This window comes from Miniopterus natalensis, chromosome 1 (genome assembly GCF_054644295.1).
Source record: "Miniopterus natalensis isolate mMinNat1 chromosome 1, mMinNat1.hap1, whole genome shotgun sequence".
NCBI classification, from domain to species: domain Eukaryota; kingdom Metazoa; phylum Chordata; class Mammalia; order Chiroptera; family Miniopteridae; genus Miniopterus; species Miniopterus natalensis.
This window is the reverse complement of record NC_142081.1, coordinates 181,884,576-181,909,339: the sequence shown is the minus strand read 5'-3', so window position 1 is coordinate 181,909,339 and position 24,764 is coordinate 181,884,576. Positions and strand designations below refer to the sequence as shown.

At 38.7% G+C, this 24,764-nt stretch overlaps 1 protein-coding gene across 2 annotated transcripts in view; it reads right to left on the bottom strand.

Annotated features, from left to right (window-relative positions):
• ARAP2 (ArfGAP with RhoGAP domain, ankyrin repeat and PH domain 2) overlaps positions 1-24,764 on the bottom strand; it is a 136,903-nt gene that overhangs the window by 97,862 nt on the left and 14,277 nt on the right. The window contains exons 4-7 of one of the 2 annotated variants that reach the window (XM_087827892.1): positions 24,669-24,760; positions 22,793-23,146; positions 11,343-11,412; positions 4,945-5,065 (exon numbers count right to left, since the gene is read on the bottom strand). In XM_087827892.1, the coding sequence (XP_087684018.1) occupies positions 4,945-5,065; positions 11,343-11,412; positions 22,793-23,146; positions 24,669-24,760 (637 nt within the window). The remainder of the gene's footprint in view (positions 1-4,944; positions 5,066-11,342; positions 11,413-22,792; positions 23,147-24,668; positions 24,761-24,764) is intronic. The other variant, XM_087827888.1, reaches the window with a different exon arrangement.

Sequence of the window (24,764 nt, the reverse complement as noted above, 5' to 3'; positions counted from 1 at the left end):
ATTATCTGGCTCCTAAGGGCCTCACTTACTAATAGGAAGCAAACAGTCATGAAGAAGATTAGGAATTAATAGTAACGTTCCTTTTATTCTTAGTATCCTATGCCAACGGAGATAAACAATGATACCTATCATTTAAACACAATAAAACAGATTACAAGTTGCATTTGATATTTGGCTGTACAATGTGTGCATTCATAGATGTGGGAAATATGCTTTAATAAGTCACAATATTCCAAAACAAATAATTATTTTTCCCTTGGGCAAAGTGTCTTGGGCAAAGCAAGATGTTATGCTAGCTTTTGCCAGCTCTTCATACCAAAGTACTTTTATTCTTTCTAATAACAAATATTTATTGGGTGTCTATGCACCACTCCTTCTGAAAACACTCTCTAACCTAGATATGGCTGTGCTCAAAGTATAACATTTCATATTGGAGAAAGAAAACAAAGGCGGGAGAGGGAGGGGAAACAAAAAAGCCACTTTCTTGTAATTATGCTAGAACATAAATAAAAGATAACGGCAATTAATTCCCTCAAACCCCTCAAGTTAGTTCTTGAGGTGTTCAGGCATGCCAACTATGGTATAAGACTCAAAAGAGGAAATTAAAAAAAAAAAAAATTCAACAGGAGAGACGTAACAAATATTCTCTAGACTACTGGATTTAGCAGTAGGCACAAATATTAGTAACACAGGACTGACCGCACTAGGCATTACTATGCAAGGGCTGATTGACAGATTAATAACAAAATCTATCCAAGTTTAGACAGACCCTTACTTTTGATATAATCTGACATGATAATATAAAAAAATCCCTCAATATAACCCATGATGGATTTTCGAGCAGTAAGTGTTGCACACCAATCCATGTCCATTCACTCATACAGTATTTACTGAGTGCCCACCATAGTCCAAGACCTGTTCTGAACACCAGGCGTGGGAGGCTGAACAAGACAAGCCGTGGCCTCGCGCTCCTGGAGTTTGCGTTCTGTGAAAGGCCCACGGCAATAAGCACAGAAACGCACAAAGCACAGGGACAAGGGCAGGGGAACAGAATTTAGGGCCAGGGGCGGGACACAGGGAGCGCTTTGACGCAGGTGAACAGAAAGAGCCTAAGGAGGCCACGGCGGAGCAGAAGCCGAAAGGAAGGGGGGGCCACAGACCAAGTGAGGAGCAGGGTTGGAGGGAGGGCATTCTGGGACTTAAAAAAAAAGGCAGCAAGTGTTAAGACCCTAAGGCGACAGCAGGTTTGGCACATTCACAAAACAAGAGGCCCCTGCAGCTGAAACGCAGTGAGATACAGAGCACAGAGGAGACAAGGGCAGGGAGACCAGGCCCAGCCCACAGGGGCTCCTGGGCATCCTGAGATGGGAAGACAGCGGGCCTCCTGGCGTGACTGACACGGCCTGACTTTCCTGTTGAATGACCGCTCGGACAGCTGTAGTGAAAATATGACTGCAGTAGACCAAGGGAGGTTATTACAATAATCCAGACACCGGTGGTGGCAGCGGAGGAGGTACTGAGAATTGGCCTGAATACAGACATATTTTCAAAGTCAAACTGATATGGTTTGCTGTGATATGAGAGAGAAAAAGCTAGGGAAATGACTCTAATTTGTGGCCTCTTATATGATGAGAAGTTTACTATCAAAGGAGACAACAGAGAACTTTTAATCCCCCTGGCTCTCCCCCGAGGGAGCAAATGTTCCATGCCTTGCTTCTAAAACACTGCCGATTTCAAAAGAGGGAAGTCTGCTTGCCCAAAACAACTAAGGGGAATTGATGGTTTTCATCCCAAGAGTTCTTTGAAAAGAAAAGGCGGGGGCCCTTTACAGTATCACAGGGCTGTGCGGCGCAGGCTGGAAATGTGGCTGGGAGAATGACAGGCCTCCCGCCTCCCAGGCGTCCAGCACTGGCAAAGGTGGACAGGACCACAGCACCTGCAGCTGAGAGCCTGTGCTGCAAGTGGCCTGGGAATGCAATGACCCCTCAGAGTTCAGACGCCCTCTTTTAACTATGAGCACTGTCCACTCAAACACCACCTGCTTTCTGAAGGAACACATCTGCATGTGTGACCACAGATGCCAAGGGAATACAGACTAAATGAAGAGATCATCAGCTGTTATGACCAGTTCCGGTGGCTCTGCCTGAGGACAAAAAGAATCAGACTACATTTCCTATAGGAGGAAGAGTGTTTTTAAAACATTATTATTCCAATATAATTCACTTTCAACTACGAGAATAGCAATATTGTACTAGGCAACCTGGGGGAACTGAAGCCTTTGAAAATGTGTGTGGGGAAGATGTCAGATTGGAATCCTGTCTTAGCAGTGGGCTATGCAGCAGTTTAGAAACAGTGACACTGGATTCAGGGGAGACGGAGGGGAGCTGCTGTATATAGGTCATTCAGAACCTTTTTCCAAAAATGAAGAATTCATCTCTGTTAGGATAGGAAGCCATTTCCTCTTTCTGGTCTAAATGTTGGTCTTGTATTATGAACAGACTGAAACAAAGTTTAATTCGGCTTAAAGTTCACTAGGTCAAATCTTTCACAAAACATGTTTCATATGATTGATTTCTCAGTTTCCACAAGATAAAAAATGATCACCTGTATACACGGAAGGGGAAAAAACATTTAATGAAACATATTTACTATCTTGTGGAAAGTTCTATACTAAATATATGGACACACATATACCATTTACGTATATGTGTACACACACACACTCATACACACATCTCTACATGCACTTATCTTTTAAAATGTGACTTGTTACTATGTAAAAATGACTTTCAATGAAAATAACTTATTCAGTAATTCCATGTGAATAGTCTCCATTTCCACTCAAGCAGTATTTTCATGCTTTCAAAAATTAAAGACCTAAGAATTACTTAACAAAAAACTTATACCAAGTTAATGAAATGTTTATACTAAGTTGACATGGCGAAGGAACTGTGTGTCACAGAAGGACTTAATGGTCAATCGTAAAGATGTAACTTTTAAACATGTGTGGGTTGATGCATTCTACTTACAGAAAATGTGTCTGTTTAACTTTTAACTGCACAAGTAAATGTGGCTAAACAGATTTTCACACAATTTGGAAACTTTATTTAGTATGTCTAGCTTAAAATGTAGGCCGTGTGGCATATGTGAAATTCACTCTGACAGGCCAAGGGGAAGGTGATAAGCACCTCAAAGAAACGGGCAGTCACCTCTGCGGCCGTGGAAACCACAGCAGAAGGAAAGATCACCATGAGAGCCAGTCAAGAGTAGCAATGCCATGTGTTTTAAGACACAGCCTAAGAGCAAACTGTGATTTCAAGTACAAGTTCCATATCAAGTATCACAACTGAGGATAACTTTCTGAATTTTAGGCAATGAATCACAAAAAGTGGCTTCTCGCATAAGCAGCAGGTCTATATGAAAGGCTCTAGGACAGGACAAGGGTTGGTGAACTTTCTTTCTGTAAAGGGCCAGAGCGTAAATATCTGAGGCTTTTCCTGCCCACACAGTCTGTGCTGCAACTACTCTATACTGACATTGAGGCACAAAACAGCCGTAAGGCGAGACATCGATGAATGAGAGTGGTTGTGATCTAGCAAGATTTTACTTACAAAAACCACCAGTGAGCTGGATTTAGGCTACAGGTCATGTGGTGTCAACCCCTGCTCTAGGCTAAAGCTCTCAACATTTTTTAAAAGCAAGTAAGAAACACTTTTAAAATTATACATGTGCAACATATGCATTGGTATGTTTCACAATAAATTAAGTACACTTACCAGAAGCGATATACTTTGGTACTTATTATTCTTTTTTATATCTGTTTGGGTTTTTGTTTTGTTTGGGGGGTTTTTTTTTTTTTTTAATACCATCAGAAACCACTAGGTTGATCTCACAAGTGGTTAGTGAGTCACAGTTTGACAAAAGCTGCTCCAGCATAAACAGTGGCTGGGACTTACTCATTTACCGATTATTCCAAGCAACATAGGAAGCTTTCTAGGAATAAATAAGACTTACTGAATGTTTCTATGTGCCAAGCCCATGCATATGTTCTAGGAATCGGGTGGTTTAAAAGGATAAACATTGCCCCGTAACAGTTAATATTGCTGTAGTTTATAAAAGGTGGAGGCTCGTACATGTAAAACAGAGTAATAATTGTAGTAACTACATAGATCCTAAAACTACTGTGAAAATAAAGCATTTAGAGTGTCTGGCACACATCAAGGATTCAGTGAGGTTTCCATATCACCATTATTCAAATAATTAAGCACCAAGAAGTAAAAGTACTTTCAAAAATCAAGCTGAGTTATAATCTATACTAAAAGTGGGCTTTAAAATAAGTTAAAATCCTATTTAATTAACAAAGATGACCTTACCTATATTATTTAAAAGTAGTGACGTTTATAGAAATGATATTATTGGCAGTCAATCAAAGTACAAAACAGGAAACTTTTTGTCCCCCTGGATCCTGATCCCTCTCCCCCCAACAGTCAGAGGAGGTCTAAAGATTTAGACTCCATCCCCAAACCATCTTTAGATCAATTTTTCACCATCAAATGACCTGTGGCAGGTGATGCAGGTGGTAAGAATCAAGAAAAATAAAAGATGCTGCAAAATCTACGTTACGATGATTGCTGTGCCTGTGTGTTCAGTTAACACCTGCCGTAAAACCAACCTTTTAATGGCCAGAAAAACTGATTTTGCACATTAAATAACTATTTACATCATTATCCATAAGAGCAGAGATGGCTGTCTACTTCTATCACTGCTGTATGCCCAGAATTCAGAGGAGTCCTTGACACTTAGTATATTCTAAGTATTGGCTGCACGCAAGAACAGTGAACAAACACTTGTCATACTATAAAATGTAAATTATTTCAAAGTAACGTATTTAAAGATTTCTTGAATATCTGCGAGTTTGTTACAGGGACAAAGAAATAATCTTACCTTCTTTCTCTACTCTAAAAACAAAAGTTCTTTGTGTTGTAACAACTTCAAATTTGTTGTCTCCTTGAACCCGTACTGTCGACATAGCAGAAAGGGGAATTATTCCTTTTGAGTACTTCTCCTGCATTGGTTAGAGAAAAAGACACACAAAAGAAGGCAGAGTGAAATTCTCTTGATATTATTGAAAAAAAGAAAGGAAGAAAAAAAAATGGCACAACATTCACAAGTGCTTCTCTTTCACAACTTCGATCTAAATTTTTAAATGACATACAAATAGTATATATCCTCATACCCACTTAATATTCCCCCAAAAGAAATATTAAATGCTCCTTTCAAGTAAAATGTCTTCAATAGTCTATGCACCTGGAATTAAAAGGCAGAGTCAAATACAAGCATATTATACAATGTGTGTGTGTATATATATATATATCTCCAAAAAACAGCAGTATGTTCTTTAAAACAATCTGGTTGAAATGATTTTATGGTGTTTGCAGGCATCTGCTGGCCATAACAGGTACTGTCACGGAACCGTTTCAAAACGACGGCTCTTACATATTATGAGCAACAAGAATATATCTAAGAAACCAGACTGTTGGATTATATCGATTACCCGTCTTACTCAATGCTCTGACAATAATGATTTTAATCTTACAACTGCATCACTTTACTTTTGATTCCTCAGTGACACTTAATGGATTTTAAAAGAATGAAAAAATATGGATGTGGCTGTTTGCAACTGATATATACAGAGCGTAATTTTGCTCAAGAGGGGTCACTCTTAAGACTCTTGGTACCTCTGTCGTCATTTACCTGGGCCCTCCTAGACCATCTGGCATAATGACCACCTCCCAAAGTCAGCTACTTACTAAGGGTATAATGCATCCTGAATGGACCCTGTGCTGGAAAGAAAATGCCGGAAGAATGTACTAAGCCATCCCATGCAGAGAGCAAGAGCCAAGCTCCTATTCCCCCCAAGGGTAAACTGCCGCACCCAGCAGACTGCTAAGGGACAGCCAGGTAAGGGGCGGTCACTGTCCACAACCCGGCATGCCACGGGAGGGGCATCCTCTGCTGAGATGTATCACATTACACTGTCACGGCATTTCCTTAGGCCTCTGACAGTTTCCTCCCCTCCACAGCCCCTGCGCCAACCTCCCATCACTTCAGGTATCCTTCGAAATCCTACCAAAAGAATGTGATATCTGCACCGTGATTTAGGAAGATAAGTGGGCAACCTCCGGGAAAAAGGAGAGGGGATGTCAAGAAGTAAGTAATTACTAAGTCACTTATTCTTCTCATTATTTCCCATCTATTTCTCTTCCCTCCATAAGAAAGAAAAATCCCCTCCTGCTATTTCAGCTACCAAGGTGAAGCAGAGAATTCTAAAATCTGCCCCTTCCTTCTTTATCCATTTCAGTCAACTCCACCCCCATATTTTGAGTCATCAACAGTGCACATTACTGTCCCATCAGCACCTCAAACGTTTTAAAACTCAATTATCTCCTGAAAGCGTACCCCCTCTGTATCTGTCCATTAAAATGTTACTCTTCTAGTAATCAGTCTTAAACAGAATAGTCTTTGACCTGTGCTGACCTTGTGCACCCACATAACTTGGGACTCTCCCCTCAGCTACAGTATCAACTTGTTCCCTGCCACTCCCTCTTTCCAGCCACATTAAGCTTCTTGAGATCCCCTAAATATACTGTGTTTCTGCCCAATCTGGTGCCTTTGCATACTCTGTTTATTCTGCAAGGAATTTAAAAAAATATTTCTTAACTTAAATTTATTGGGGTGACACTGGTTAATAAAATTATATAGGTTTCAAGTGTACAATTCTGTATGTCATCTGTGTATCGCATTGCGAGCCCACCAGCCAAAGTCATATTTTCTTCTGTTGCCATATATTTGACTACCTTTACCTTTTTTTTTTTTTTAATGTTTTCATTGATTTCAGAGAGAGGAAGGGAGAGGGAGAGAGATAGAAGCACCAATGATGAGAGTCACTGATCGGCTGCCTCCTGCACGTCCCCCACTGGAGATCGGGCCCACAACCCGGGCATGTGCCCTGACCGGGAATCGAACTGTGACCTCCTGGCTCATAGGTCTGTGTTCGACCACGAGCCACGCAGGCCGGGCTCCTTTACTCTTTAATATCCCCACCCCTCCCCTTTCCCTCTGGTAACCACCATACTGCAGTCTGTGTCTATGAGTTTTTGTCTGTCTTGTTTGTTCATTGGTTGCTTTCAATTTTATCCCATGTAAGTGATATCATATGGTTCTTGGCTTTTTCTGTCTGACTTGTTTCGCAAGGAATGCTTTTCATACCTAACCTCATACAACTTTCACATCTCAGCGCATTGCATGCTCCTGAAGAAAGCCTTTCTGACCAGCCTCTTCTCAGGCAGCTAACAGCAACTTGGGCTTTTCCTTTGTAACAATTACTAAATATAATTTAAACGACGGTTCTTATATTTACTGTGTGATCATTTGGTTAATACTGTCTCCCTAAATAGCCTGTGGGCCCATGTCTACCTTCCTCGCCGCCTTTCATGTAGTCAGCATTGTATAAATATTTTCTGAGTGACTGAATTCTATGTAGCCCACACCTGGTAAAGGATGCCCTGAGTTCCTGCTGCACACGCTCCTGGTCTGCCTCCCTACTTTTAACTTGTTTTCCCGTCACCCTTCCTGCATCTTGTTGTTCATACGTATAGTTGGAGAAAATAAAAGATTCACAGAGGAGGGTAAGAAGATGGGCCTTGAAGTTTGTACAGGATTTTTATGGATGGCAAAGAACAGGAAGGTTAAGAGAAAAGCAAAAATGTGGAGATGAAAACAGAGGAAAAGACTTGCTGCAGCTTCCCACAGTGCACACCCAGACACGGCTGAAAAGGCCACTGCCAAGAAATAAATTAAATGATTGGCTTTACAACGGAAACCCAATAAATGTGGGTTATAACAGCAATACTACGTCACTGAGTGCTCCGGGAATGACAGGGTGGGAGGGAGATGTCTCCCCCCACGGTGAGGCAAACTAAGACCTGGGAAAGGGCAGGGCACCCTTGGCGACAGGGTGGGGGCTTCTCTGCCTGTAAGTGGTTGACACTAAACAGTCAAAAATCTAGAATGTCCAAAACAGTTATACTTTATCCCTTACGTGTGACCTGTTCTCAAATTTTAGTTTGCCTAAGACTTACAGGAGCTTATAAAATTATATTTCTAGTGAGATAGTTAACTGTTTGTTAAATAAAACGTTACCATTAGCCCATTTTTCAGTGGAGAAAAGTCAAATACCATTTTAGAAAAAGAAACAGGAATTTTAAAAGAGATAATTTTTTTCCTTCCACTAGATCTCTTTGAAGAGATTAAACAAACAAGTCCTTAAAAAAATAACAACCCACCTACATGCCTGTAATAATGAAATTATATTTAATGAGTATTTATAGAATAGTAATAGAAAAACAGAAGCGTTCGAAATGTATTTAACAAGCTAAATACTGTGCCACTTTAACCTCAGGAAGTTGTAGTTTCTCTAACGGTTCATTTATAATCTATCATGAGGCGATTACAAGATATTATATCTCATCATTTTTAACACTCCAGAGTTGATCTTACATTTCTCTTCAAACAACACATGATAAAGACAATATAGGAGAGAAAAAAGACGACTCAGTGACAACAGGCTCAAAATGACTATGCTTTTCAGAGAGTAAAATTTTCCTTAAGGAAAGAAATTTTAAAGCATCCCCTGAGCGTGTAACACACAGATATCTAGGTCAAGTTTGTCATTTATCTACCACTTTCAGACAATAAAAAGACCACAGGGCAATTCTGCCCACAGCTGAGTGAGAATGGGGGTGAGCTCAATTTCTTGGCAGGTGAAAAGATATCAAGGCTATTGGGATGTTGCCATTTTCAGTAATACAATGAAGAGTCCTCGCAGAGACATGATTGAGCAGCGCGGAGCAAAGTGAAAGGAAACCAGGGAAACAGGCAACTCTGCACACTGCCTCCTGAAAGCCCAACGACACACTCAAGTGCACATTTAAATACTGAAACACCCACCTACTCGGTGCACATGACCACTAAAACCGCACACCTACTGACACGGGAGCTAAGACTGCACCTATGTCTTCTGCCTTCTGCTCCCTGGCCTTGAAATACCCTCCTTCCAGCCCACCTCTTTTGGCAGAAAAGTCTTAACAAAAACTGTGTCTCCTTTTAGAAAACACCCACCCCCGTGTTTTGTTTTTGCCAAGATAAAACCAATCATCTGAATAGTAAAGGGGGGAAAAATGCCACAGAAACAACAATTTGCATTTTTTTAAAATGTGATGTTAAGGGAAAGGATTTGTAATAATTCACTTTAACGTGAACTTTTGGTCTCAATTTCAAATAGAGGTTTCATCAATTTTACTGCATCAATATTTAGAAATGTGACAGGTACTCATCCCCTCACTGCCCTGCTTTCAAAGGACAAAGTGAGTCCAGTTGGACACAGATACTAGACATTTTCCCCCCCAAAGGATGATAATGACTCCACCACCTACAGAGCTTCATGGCAGGGAAGCCTCTTTCCTGAATATTTTCCTCCACATTCCAATCAGCCCAGAGATGGGCACAGGTGCTGAGGAAAACCAGGGTCAGATTCCATCAGATACAGAGACCACACTGCACTACCCCAGGCAAAGGAGCTGCCTCAACATTCAAATACACAAACAAACTAAAAACCGTAGTTAAGGTAGAAAATCAGCTATTAAAAAATATTCATCCCACTATTTTGCAAATTTCCAAGAGGCGTATTTAAACCTATTTGATGCATTAGCTGGATCACTGCAAAGTGAAACGAAACAACTGGCACTTCTCTAAACTTTCTATTATTCTTAGTGTTGTAGTGTGCCCTGTGTTATCTTCTGTGTAAAACCATATACTCTTCTTCCCTGCCAGCAATGAAGACTCAATATATGAAAGCGAATGAAAACTTCTATTCCAGCCACAAATATCATCAATATTAGACAGTGGAAATCTCTAAATAATGGAAAAATAATGTTAGGTTATAAACTATAAATAAGAGATTGTAGGTAAGTGTTGTATGTTAAAAGAATGTATACAGTTAAGACTACAAAAATATCTGATTTTAATTAACTAAAATATGGTATATTTATTAGTTCCAACTTTTTATTAAGGGAATTAATTTTCAAACACAGAGAAGTTGAAAGATTAGTACTATGAACACCTATATACCCTCCACTTAGATTTGACAATTATTAACATCTTCTAACTTTGTTTCATCTAACTATGCATTTGTGCAAATATATATACACATATATTTAATATATACACATACATTAAATATAAATATAAGTAGAGAGAGACAGATAACTTGTGAAAAGCATTTGTAGATATAATGACACTTCCCTCCTAAATATTTCAGCCTCCTAAGGATAAAGACATTCTCATTACAAGAAGGACATGACCAAAACAGTGTCATGTCACGGATACTAAATGCCTAAAGACTGAATCGTAACCACTCTCACATAACTGTCAGGACTTTCAATGACTTCTAGCTCCAAACATCCCTCTCGGCTTCGTCTCCCACAGGTCTCCTTGGCACACGGTGCTCTCCATAGGAGAAAGCTCCATCCACAGCAGAGTGACTCCCACTGGGCCTCTCATCGTTCTCCCTGTTGTCAGGCCCTGTTCCCTCGGTTTCTCTATGTACGAACACGTCTCTCGTTTCTCCACGTACAAACACTCCTTTCTTCAAGACTCAAGGCAAATGAAATCTCATGCAAGAAGCCTTCCTTGGTCCTTCCACAGGCCCTTCCAGGCTACAGAGCAGCCTCTCCTTGCTCTGTGTCCCCTACCGTGGTGCCATTTTGCAAACACCCCTCTGTGCTCTTGAGGATAAAGCATTTCCTTACTCTTCTGTGCATCACTCACAGCAACTCCTGTGGGCTCAAGAACAGGAGTGGGGAACGTCTGGCCCTTGGGCCAAAATCATTCGGTCTGGCCCTGCCAAGGCAACTGCAGATGGGACTCAAAATTCAATAAATCTAGGAGCTTTTTTTTTCCATAGCTAATTCTAAGTTGATAATTTTGTATGGGCCGAGAATGATGTTATAAATATCCAAATGGCCCTTGGCCAAAAAAGGTTCCCCACCCCTGCTGTAGAAGATACTCCATAAATAACTGTTAGATATCTAAGGTGTGTGTTTTTTATTTCAGTTTTATGTTTCAAGAAAAAGTTAAATTACGAAGAGTGTTTTACCTTATCATAATTCTTTTCATGTGAAAATCCAACTCACATTCTTAAAAAACCAACATCACTTGCTTAGTTCGCTGAAGTACACTTAGTATGCGTAAAGCAATCCTTGAAAACTGTCAAATGTACTTACCTTCTCATTATTGTAATAAGAAATACTATAGCCATCAAATTTCACCCATCTCTTCTGAAACATGCGTTTTCTGTAAAACATATAAAATTGTTATTTTACATTTAAGTACCATGAACTTGAATTTTAAATACATTTGTAATGTAACTGCACTGAGTCCATTCCCACTTGCTGTCAAACACTGCAGAAAACAATAGGCTCTGACAATGTACAGTATAGCAATGGTACACACAGGGGGAAAAATACGTATGATGGAACTTTCTAATCAGTGGACACAGGCGTAAAACAATGACACTGTTACCGTTGTTGTCACCCTCATCTGTAAGGCTGACTCAAAACAAAGTGCTGCCCAACACGCTATCAAGGTACCCATTTCCCTTAATGAAGATAATCCTTTAATGAAGATAACAGGACTTTCATCCCTCATTAAGCTTAAAACATTTATTTCACCTTAAGTTTTGCTTTGGAGAATGAATAATATTTTGCTAAAATAACAAAGCTTTGGCAATTGGGTTTACATAGATAAATTATTTACTTATGATCAGACAAGCTGAAAAAGCCCTGTCTCAATAAAGAATCATTTACAATCATCCCACATTCATTGAAACATTAACATGTTTTGAAAAAGAATCCTATGAAAGGCAAATGCCCTTTAAAATGATTACTAACCTGAGAAACAAAGCAAACTAATGTTAATTGCAAGTTTCCTAGTTAGACTTAAAAGAGAAAAAAACTTTTTCTGGCTCTAAGGGAAAAGTGAAAAACCATTTCTACGTGGGCTCTTTTGGTTTGTTCTGTTTTAGTCTCCTTTCCTGAAGGCAGACAATCCTAAAGGCCTGAATATCCTACTCTCTACGTGACTCTCCGTGTGGACTGACACAATCCAGATACTTTTAGCCTTAACCACAGATATGAAAACTAACTTTCTGTAAAAAGTCACCTCTAAACGAACAGGGAAAAACAACTGTCTGTCTCTTCCTTTTGCACTGTTCTGACATGTTTAAGATAAGGAATTGGCTTAACCTTCTGTGGGTTTCAGGAGATTTAAAGATAGAAAAAAAAGTCAGAATGTGTAGAGAATTTTTCTTCTGGGCTTTTTCCTGAACACTACACATCTATTACGCAGCAAGCCTCCCACACTCATCCTTAGCCAATTTATTCTGCTCAAGATAAAACTAGAGAAAATCAGATGAAATGGAGAAAAGTTTCAAAGCTCGTCAGTGCAGACATTTTCACACACAAGCACTGAATTATGAAGTAATGAGAACATGTAACGATCTTAAAACCATACAACCACAGCTCCCCAGCCCACTTTCCATCTTAAAACCATAGAACCACAAGTAACTACCCAGACCTCTTCCCCGCTTATCCCCTCTTCTGCTTTTTTAACTTCCCTTGGTCTGCAATAGGTTGACTTAATACTGCAACATCCATAGGTTTTCACTTTTCACCAACCCAAGGGTTCTTCAAATTCCCAGCATTAAAATTAAAAAGTAAAGAAATATTAAGTAGCCCTGCCAGTGTGGCCCCGCTGGTCGAGCACTATCCCATGCACCAAGAGGCCACTGGTTTGATGCCCGGTCAGGGCACATGCCCAGGTGCAGCGCATGCAGGAGGGAGTAAATCGATATTTCTCTCTCATCAGTGTTTCTATCTCTCTCTCCCTCTCCTTTCCTCTCTCTCTAAAAAATAACCATTAAAAAAACATTTAAAATATTTCTTTAAAAGGAAATATTAAGCAAACATACAATAATTGCACATTGAACAAAAGCACTGTGCGCTCATCTCATGTTGATCTGTCACACTTAAAGGCAGGTAACCACACACCTTCCCACATGATCTCAACTGTAATTCTGTAAACCAAGATTTGTTTTGAGCACCACCTGCCTTACATTGTGCATGGTGGTAAAATAAAGCTCAGTTACTTATAATCTTCCATTTAATTATAAAAACAATCAACATCGATGGGAGATGAAGGCCTTAGACTGTCCATTATCTCTCCATTCCTTTGGCTAACTACTCCGTCTTAGCTTTCAGAATTTCACCCATACCACCTACACAGATGTTCCTCCTGATTAGCCAACTCAAAGCAGATCACAGTTATTCCCTCAAAGCACCTCTCCTCCTCCTCTCAGCCCCAACAGTCTCCCGTTCTATAGTGTGTGTGTGTCTACGTGCCTAACGTCCGTCTTCCACACGAGCCCTTACGCCTCACAAGGACAAAGTCCACGAACATTTCATTCCACTGTACGATCAGCAGCTAACATAGAGGCAAACAGGGCACTAAAAAAAAAAGAATTTGTGGAATGAATGAGTGACATGATTATGTGGCCGGCTCCCAATCCTTGAGATCGCAGCTTGAAAGTCATTCCCTCCAAGGAGCCATCCCTAACTTCCAGGCAGATCCTTCAGGTCCCTTGGTCTCTTGCTCCATCTCTTCAATCAGACTTCACAGATGGTGTAATTATATATTTGTTTTGCTTCATCCATCTCCCATGATAGATATTTAGATACTTGAATACAGAAACAATTTCTCTTTTGTTTATCAATGTAAAGCCGGCAACTGCCATAGTTCCCAGCATATAAAATGTGCTTAACAAATATTTAATGAATATATTTTTTCACTGAAAAATACTCCAATTTGTAGTTTATATTAAGAGGAAATAACTACTAAAACACTTTACTTTTCATTTCTTTTTTATTTTTGTTTTTCAAATACTAAAAATCAGATTTTTATATGACCATAAAAAAGCTTTGTAAAACTATCGTGTTATTAAAGAAAAATTAGACCCTAGAGAAAATATGAAAAAATGATCCTTAATTTCCATGTAACTTTAAAATGTATTTTAGACTTAAACATTTTTAAACAATATTCTTTAAGATGTATCATTTGGTACTTTCCTATTTAAAACACAACTTAATCAATTTAAGATGTTTCTAAAACTAAATTTATATAAACAACCTATTTTGCTCATTAAACGTGTCAACATTCAGTTAGATATTTTCTATGTGTGAACTTCAACACCGAATTCTAATAACTGGTTAATTAAAGAACTTACATTTAGAACCTTTTTCACAATACTAGTCCCCTTTCTACCTAATAAAAACTTCAATTTAATATTGGTAAACCATACAAATTAATCAAAATGTCAACTAAATATTAAGAGAGAGAGCTTGAGAAGGATGTGTTTCTAAATGTCAATGCACAATTTTAAATCAATAAATATTGGTGAACACTAAATCTTTTTGAATTACCTTTTCTGAGCAAAGGTTAAATATTTCTCTCATATTTTTATAAAAGTCTATTAGAAATCAGGCAATTAATTCCAGTGGAATTATGTAAAATTAATCCACTACATACAGTGAGAGGTTGTTAAAGTACTTTAAACATTTCCCCTGATGTAAGTTATGTCTTTCCCTTAAATGTCTTTTAAAAGCTGAATTTGTTTAGTAAACATTAAAAAAAAAAAGACAAAGTATGAAACGCAATGTTACGAATTATCACACAACACAAATTAGATCTGAAATAATGATAGATTATTACACAGAGAAGAGATATTAAAGCCTCAGTCAATTGACAATTTATTTGGCACAATAATCTTGGTAATAAAAAACAGCAAACACCTACATAGTGCTTTGTTCTAGGCAAGGCATAGACAAATATTTAGTCATTTAATCCTCCAAACAACCACCTAAGAAATGTTATTATTCCCATTTTACAGATGAAGGCACAGAGGCATTGGAAGGTTTAATCATTTGCCCACATCATACAAGGAGTAAAGAGCACATCTGGGAGTCAAATGCAGGCAGTCTGTGCTCTGAGCCACTACTCAACCCGGACTCTAGGACGTTTTATAGCAAAGCGTCCTGAACATCCCCGAGGCAGCAGTAACATCTGACCTCTACCCTTTCATATGTGAGTTCAATTTTGCAAAGTCTCTCAAAATTCCTTCAGGAAAAAAGGTAAAGCAGACAAGAAACATATTAGCCTAGGTTTTCTCCAACTTTGTTTTTAGGGTTCTGAAGGGAAACATTTCTTTAAGAAGCTTTTTCTAGAATAGTTTATAAGGCTTGTGCAGTGTTATTGAACGGGTTTCTACAAACTCGTCCCTCGAGCTCTGGTAGGGCAGGTGGTGTGAAGCTGCAACCGCTTTCATAAATACAGCCTCACTACCTCGTGTCAGTTTTTGTTATCTCAAATTTGTGTATCTTAAAAACTCTTTAACAGCAGTGCATATACAAACAATTAAAACTCTATTTATTAAAGGCTCACACAGAGGCACTGCTGTTTAATATCACTAAGTGCCAGCAGAGTTGTTGTTGTTTTTAAAAGATTACATCTTACAGCTTAAAAAAAAAAAGAATTCCCAAATCAAACAAGCATGCTAACCAATAATATCAATTTAAGGTGGCAGAGGCTACCAAATTGTCATCTTCAAATACCACCCAACTAGAATGAGCCTCAAAGGCACTAAGTCAAATGTATAGCTTTTATTAATCATGGTACTTAAATCATCACAAACGCACTGCTCAATCATTCTACAAAATATCTAAAACAAAGATACTGATATGCTTTGCCAGATCCACGGGCCCTGCTCATATCATCCTACAGAACTATATGCACACTGGATCTCATTCTCTGTATTAACCCCAACCAGACTCAATATGCTTTGGAAGTACTGTAATTCCCCAAAGTATAGATTTTTATTGATCTAATCACTCATTTTTATTTAGCTATTATTTTACCTAATTACTCTCCTAAGTGTGAGGCTTTTAATGATGCAGTAGTAGTTATAAAGTGTTTTACAGATACAAATCCAAGGACTTATTACATTTCTATAAAATGCCAGCCCTTTTCTATCCCAAAATGTGTTTCCTCACTTTTAAGCAAACCAAAGTGAGAGTTTCCAAGATTATATAAACCAAAATGAGTTGAAGCCAATAAAACAAAAATTCTCTGAAATCCCAGCTTCCTCTCCGCTATACCTAACCCTTTAGATAAAAAAGAACCCACAAATGTTATTTAATGAAAAATTCCAGATGCTAATGGAAAGTCAATGATAAAGCATGAATATTTATGCATGACTACCAATTTTTACAATATTTACAAAGAGCTTAGTGCTTACATGATATGATATATGAAAAGCTACGTTAAAAGATTCACACCTCTTTACTTTATGGAGTCATACTCTATTTTTTTAAAAATCCAACATTTAACCAGCTTCTAGTTAAGATGATCAATTAAAAGCTTACGTTTACCTCTACTTCTCCCAAAACTTCAAAGGATTAAAAAAGCAAATAAAAATAAACACCTACAAACCAACACTGACCAGAGCAGAAGTTAGTAACAATATTTAGAAATCGGGAAAGCAGAAGAAAGGATAGGAACTGCCCTGCGAGGCTTCAGAGAGCTGACTGCTACGCCTGCAACTGATCACAGTAAGAGGAAAACCAACTTACTCACAAAATCTCAGAAAAATCTCAGGAGGTGGAGACACCATGTAACTCTAGAAGTGACTATGAAGGACACTGGGGTGCTGAGGATAGGCAGATTTGTTGAAAAACAATTCAAGCAGTAAACGTGTGCCCCCATCACCGCATGCCAGGATCACTCCCTCACTCTGCACTGCTGAAGAACTGCCCTTCCCAACAGAATGGTAGGGTTTCTTCAGTGGAGAACATCACACAGGGCTCTCTGCGCAGCGAGGCTCAGACAAGCAGAAGGTAGGGGACAGTATTAAGAACAGCAGAATCACAGCATTACTCAGGGTGGCCAAGACGGCATCCTTCAATAGATGATCAGATGAAGAAGGTGTGGTACATACCATGGAATACTACTCAACCATAGGAAAAGATGAAATACTGCCATTTGTGACAACATGGATGGATCTTGAGAATATCATACTAAGCAAAATAAGACAGAAAAAGTCAAGAACCACTATGATCTCACTCATATGTAGGACACAAAACTGAAAGCAAAAAATGTTACAAGACAAACAAACAAAAACTTATAGTATGGTTGTTACCACAAGGAAAGGGGGTGGGGAGTCATAGAAGGTAAAAGGGGTCAAATATATGGTGACGAAAGGAGGTTTGACTTTGGGTGGTAAACACACAATGCAATATACAGATGATGTATTATAGAACTGTCCACTGGAAAACTATATAATTTTATTAACCAATGTCACCCCAATAAATTTAATAAAAATAAAAAAGAAACAGTAGAATCAAATGAAAGTCTGTCATAAATATTTATACTCGCAGTCCACTTTCCCTACTAAGTTCCCCCAAAATTGTTTATCACAGTCTTTCACCCTCAAGAAGGGAATTCATTTAAAAGATCTGGCATGAGTCTCCGAGGAAATATATTAGTAAAGATCTAGCAAGATCATCTTATGAAAAAGAGATAGAAAGACCCATCAGAGCCTGTTCCAATAGAGCTTGGTAATATCTCACTTTAGAAACGAACAGCCCAAGATTAACAAGACATTTGAGGAAAACATCACTAAGGTAAAAGATAGGAATGACTCTTCACCACCACCCCCCAAAAAAGGAAACAAACTGCTTTCCAAATTAAACATAGGATGACAAAACACAAAAGTGGGTTCAAAAATACAATTGAAGAAACCTCCCAGAAATGAAAAAGCTACATTCTATCAGCATTTTGGTGCAGGAAGTACAATACCAAAGCACCAGGAATTCCAGAATTCCTGTATTTAATATGGGCTGCTGGCTTCTGGGTGATCTGACTCCCAGCCACCGTCTGGGCTTTGACCTTGTCTTGGTACTTGACCACCGGCTTTTTCCTTTGCCCTAGACCTCTGTCCAACCAGAACATGCAAGTCACTGGCAGTTTCTCCCTCCTCATCTTAGTGCCCAACCTTGCGTCTTCCATAAAATAACCCCAGCTTACCCTGCCATCTACCTCACAGACTCCAGTACCTCCAGGTACCGCCTACATCAGTGCCCTTTCACTCCTTCTAGCCAGAAAAGAATTTCATCTGAAAATGCTAGTTCAAAAGATATCCATTTCCCAAAGACCAACTCAACAGCTACTTCTCCCTGTAAGGTCTTTGAAGACATGTTTTCTCAGCCCCTTTGTAACCTCATGATTCTGTACTCTATCGTCCTGGCCTGTCTGGACCATTATCACACTCTGTCTTTAGGTTTCTTTTTTTTTTTTTTTTTTAAATATATCTTTATTGATTTCAGAGAGAGGAAAGGAGAGGGAGAGAGAAACATCAATGATGAGAGAGTCACTGATCAAGCCCACAACCCGGGCAAGTGCCCTGACCGGGAATCGAACCCCAACCGCCTGGATCCTAGGTTGACGCTCAACCACTGAGCCACGCCCGGCCGGGCTAGGTTTTATTTTTAATTTCCTAAACGGAAGACACACAAAAGACAAGGAACACACACATCTCACTCATCTTTCTATTCCTCCATAAATTCTTAACTAATATATATCCAAATTGCTGAATCAGTCTCCTGTGTTCAGCTTCTACTGTCCCAGGCTCACATAACCACATAATGTTTCCCCATGGTTCAAAAAACTAGTAATTTTTTTTTTTTTTTTTTTTAAAGAGAATTTAGCTGAGTAAGAAATAAAGTCCTAAAACATCTTGTCAAGTAAAATATGAATTCCTCGAGATATATTTCAGTTTTTATAAATATGCTCAGTGTGTCATGCTGGACACACAAACATTGTTAGAAAACAGTAAGTTAAAGTCAAAAGAGTCTCCTTATTGCAGATATTCTTGGATATTTTGACATGTGCATCTCCTATACAGGGGACAGACATTACGCCATGTTCCCCTTTTTTACAGCAACTTGTAGGATTCTTCCTCTGAATTATGTATTTGGAAAACGCTAGAATAAATTACACCCAATCTTTCATATTTGTATCTGTCCAGATTTACTGAAACACTTGACATTATTTAGAGCTAGAAAAGGGGAGGGAGACAGATTTGTTTTTTTATCCTCAAAACTCAGTGAGTTTTTAAAAACAGGTACGATTTATTAAGTTTTTCATCTGCTTGCATTATTTGAAACACTAATAACAAACCCAAGTTCGACACTTTATCAAGTTTCTTCCATACAGTTTTGTAAACCAATAGTATCAGGCTACATTATAATTAGATCATTCAAATATTTAAGTAAATTTCACACTTAAAGCTCAACCGGAAATGTTTCAGTATTTCTCTAGCTGTACAATGTAACAGAATTATTTTCTTACTAAATATTTGGTGGTTTTTACATACTGTTCATCAATTCAGAACTGGCATTTCCATTTCAAAAGCAAACAGACACTCAACCATGAGAAATAAATCCAGATTATGAATTTGATTATTCTGTTTAATGCCACTCATGACTGAGAACAGTTTCAAACAATATTTGGAGAAGGATAACTGAGTGTAGCTATTTGTTTTTAAACTGTGTTTTGACAACACAAGTGTCTCTAAGGGGGAAACAGAATTAAAAAAAGAACACTGAGAGGCCACTGCTCTGGTAATGTATACTCATGTCACCAGTGGCACCTGCAGATTTTCATTAGTTCAGAGTTCTGTTTTACAAAATCCCCATAAATAAAATTAACTGTTGTAGAAAAATTTAAAGAAAAAATTATGTCTAATGCTAGGTTTTTTACTGATTCATTCAGCAACAAATATTAAAAGTGTCTACCAAGTGCCAGGCAATGTTCCAGCTACAGAGGATACTGCAGTAAACAAAAGCCAATTTAGATGCTGTCCCCATGGAGCATATATGAAATAAATATATCATCTGCTATAGAGCCCCTCAGAGAAAACTAAAGTAACTAAGGGAGTAATGGGGGGGGGAGGGGGATCATTTTAAATTTGGTGTTTGGGGCCTCAAAGCAAAGGAGACATTATAGCAAGAACTTGAGGAAGATAGGGTCCAAGCCCTGCTGCTCTCTGGGTAAGAGCATTCCAGGCAGACAGAACAAGCGCAAAGGTCCATGAGGAGGGCTCCTGCTTGTTATTACTTCCATATTTATAGTGTAATAATACAAAGTGGTTTCCCTGTTTTGTGATCTATCAAGTGAGAATTTTGTATCTGGGGCCCAGGGGAGATGGAGGAAGCTGGTATAAGATTTTTGCCTGACCGGACGTGGCTCGGCGGTTGAGCGTCAACCTAGGATCCAGGCGATCAGGGTTCGATTCCCGGTCAGGGCACATGCCCGGGTTGTGGGCTCGATCAATGACTCTCTCATCATTGATGTTTCTCTCTCTCTCTCTCCCTCTCCTTTCCTCTCTCTAAAATCAATAAAGATATAAAAAAAAGAAAAGAAAAAATAATTTTAACCAAGCATCCAATCTGTTTTGTGCCTCTATGGCCCACAGGCCAAATCTGGCCCACTGTCTGTGTTTATAAATTAAGTTTCATTGAAACAGCCTCATTCATTGGTTTCCATGTTCTCTATGGCTGCTTTCACACTACAGCTGCTGAGTTGCTGATGTCCCATAAAGATCAAATGGCTGTAAAGGTTAAAATATGTATTATCTGACCATTTACAGAATAAGTTTGCTAATAACTTCTCTTGGAATTTAGAATGTCATCTAAATCAGTGCTACCTGCACCAAATGGGCATGTGACCATGAGTTAAACACAGCTCAGTAACCTCTGCGTAAGGAATGGGGAGGCATCTTTTATCTAACTAATGAGCATCTTAGACACCCTCCCAATGGCCAGAGTATAAATAGGAAAAGAAAAATTCAGATTCTACTTCTGGTCTAATAAATACATGCTTCTTGGCCACTCACACATATTTCTCTCCAGTCATAGGAATATAATCATGGAGAATTTTTTTTTTTTTTTAATTTCTTGGTGATATAACAAGCTCCTTTGTTTACTTTCTTATGTCCATTCCTGCTGGTATTCAGGAGAGGAAAAAATGTAAGCCAGAAAACTCAATTACTTCCCCTAAAATGGAAAAATATCAATCTAGAGAACTTACAGCATCTAACCCTAGGCAGGTTCAGAATAGAAAGAATGAAAAGTCAAGGTTCTGACAAAGAGAAAGGAGAAAATGCTCTAACTGTCCCAGAGGGAGCCAACGATGGTAGAGCTTTCTCAGTGTGCCTGGAGCATAAACACACCAACCCTGTGGAGAGCAAGGTGCCACCAGGGATTACGCAGGAAACCACAGATGCTGAGGGCTCTGTACCAACTCTGCTAAACCTTCCAGGGATATTTTGAGAGAGCGCTTGGATCTCCCCAAGCACTTAATTTTACAGAAATGAAAGATCTGAGAATATTCTAACGCACTGTTTCGTTCCACCAGTGTGCATATTTGAGTGCTGACTCTTACATTTGCCATTTACACATAATATTGATGGCGATGAAAAGTAGACACAGCCATCTACTTTATCATCCTAATGTAACCAGAAAGAAGTGAGACAAAGTAATTGATACTAAGAAGTACTGGGCTTCGGTTTACTCAACATCTAATTTGCTAAAAGGATGCAATTGTATGAAGTATTAACCATATAATTAAAGCCATGAAAGTGTTGGTGGTTTTTTGGTTCCCGTAAGACATGCACTTCCTGCTCCTGCTAGTCAACTGATACTTCTTCTGGTAATTATTTGCTAATAAAATTTATTTTACGTCAAACCAAGGCTTCCTAAAAATGATGCACGTTTTGGGGGGGAATAGCAGAGAAAACCAGCACATTGTAGAGATCTACCACATTAATTACTTAAACAGGAGAGGTTTAACCCAAAAATAACTAAATAATTCATGAGGAACATTTCAAATAAATATTGCAAAACAACATCCAAAAATCAAGATGCCAGAAAACAATTCTAATTACACATAATCCCTCCCCAAAGATTTCTCAGTAATATAAAATGCTTAAGGGAAGAAGACTCTTTGTAAACAGAAATGGTAAGTCTCCTTTAAAAGTATAATATTCAAGGGACTGTGACCTGTACGACATACAAAAATCAAAACAATGCATCAATAACAGTGACGCCCGAAATCTAACAATGACCTGCTTTCCCTTAACTACAATAAGCCTTGTATTCCCAAACAGAATGCTGTTATGAGATGAGCAAAAGCCAAACAGTGTGGGCTGAGTAATACTAATTCAATCTGTGGCGTTTTTCTTTGCTACAGATTGGGACACGGGGTAGCATGTTTTGGTGCAAAATAAGAAACTAGCCTTAAGGTTCCAGAGGTGAAATCATAGCTTCCAGCGTTACTCTGCTATTCAGCACCTTAACCCAGCATCCCATTTAGTGCACTCCACACTCCTCCTACATCTGAACAGCAGCATTTGCAAAAGCCTGTTCAAAGTCCTGAAAAACTGTATCTGGGCACAGGGAGGAGAGGGGAGGGAGCCGGGAGTAGCAGCAACCTAGCAGGTTTAGAGATGGATAAACCTGAATTTTTCAAAATATGGTACTTATTAAAATAAATGAAAAATACATACCCTTGAGGAGAGAGTTTGTCTAGCCATCCCGATTTAACCTTCCTCGCAGACGACCCGTAAAAGCAGGCGTAAGGAGAGATTGCGCTTGAGGAAGGGACTGATGAATCAGCATTTCCACTGGTTGAGCTTAAGGGATAACTGTGCCTATTAACAGGGTCCAAGTTCAATGCTTTTTGAGTCCTGGATTTAGATGCTTTTGAATTTTTTCTTCTTAAACTCTGAAAGCATTCTTCCACTGTTGAGTATTCTGAATCTGAAGCACAGTCTACGGGAAAATTGTTCTTGTCCTCTCGAGGTATCCAAATATCTTCCACTCTGTCTTCACTTACAGCCTCCTTCCTGTTATCATATATGCTAAACAGAAAAAAATAGTGTAAACATTTCAAAATACTAAATGTCATTTAAGCCGCTGGTTATTTTTTTTAAATTTATAAACAACCCATTGCAGAAACGTAAGACCAGAAAAATCTTAGAATTCAATTAATCCATCTGGTAATTTTTAAAACTCTTCCAGAATAATTAAATACAAATCTCTCAATATCCTAAGACATACTGAACACTACTAGAAGCAGTATATTTTTTCTTACGTATCATTTAATCCTATCTGTTTAGTTTGGGGGTTGAGTACAGGCGGTAAGGATGGAGAGGGACTATTCTTTGCATCACAATTTAAACATCTTCACCGGCATCATTACATGACCAGCCCAACCTCTAGTCCCTGGGCAATATAGGGAAGGGCTAACTTATCTTTCTGTAGATCTTTCTTCTAAACCTGTTGCCTTTTCTCTGCCTCTCCACTAACGGACTCCCAGGACGCTATGGTCCATCACAGCCTAATAGACCAGGGAGTAGTCTGACTGACCAGAGCTTTAGTATTACTTTGCAACACTAATGAGGAAAAACCAGACCACACTGCTAGCTAGAAAATGAGAAAGGGTCAGGGGTATACTAAGAAGAGCTGTGTAGCATATAATATTTATTGGAACACACTCATAATAGCTAAGCATATTGCTATAAATTCAAGGAATGACAAAACAGAGTCACTGAGTAATTTATGTATAATAAAACTCATTACAAAGAAGGTGTGTTTGTTTTTTTCTAATCAATAAAACATGTGCTTGAGGTCCAATGACGTCCTTGTGGATACAGGGTTCTAAAAACCAATGCCTCCTTAAAGAATGATTTGGCCTGGCTTCTTCCACATTCTGCATTACAACAGGTTCAAATCAAACGCTCGCTGAAGACATAAAATTAGTATTTTAATACATTCCTTAAGTTTTAGTATTTTCCTTAAGCTTAGTTTCAACTTAAGGAACTCAACAGTGTTAGCCTTGGGAAATGATGGATAAGACAGAAGATAAAACGGGTGTTAAGTAATGAATAAGTACACCAAGTCCCAGTAAAGCTGAGAGGAAAAACAAAATTTAAGTTGCAGCCTTAGAAATCCTGTTTAATTTCATGTGTGATGCAAATAGGTGGGTAATTGTCTAGCCGCTTGTCCATGCTGAACTTCCAACAAAAAGGACACTAAGTTACACTTGTAAACACACTGCCCCTCGCAGGGTGACATTCTTTGCGCTGCTCTCTCTCCTTCACATCAGCTAACTTCAGTCCTTAAACTGCAGTCAGAGTTACCACGTATTTGTCACTTTGGGAGGACAGAGTGATTTCAATTAGAGAAAGACCAAAATAATCTGCCACAGAACACAGTAGTTTTGCAGACTCTAAATAAGTATTAAAAAATGAGTTATCGATACATTTAAAAAGGAAAGATTTGAACTTACCCATATAAACTATTTTCTTAGAAACATAATATGAGTAAGATGGTCAATACTGAAGAACATTTTATTCAAAAGAATTCATTCTCACTTCATACCTTGATTTGATGCAAAAAGAATTTCTTTCAGTTGTTGCTCCCCCTTTGAGTGTTTCTTCATGGGTCCAGAATTCATTCCTTATAGACTTCTTCTAT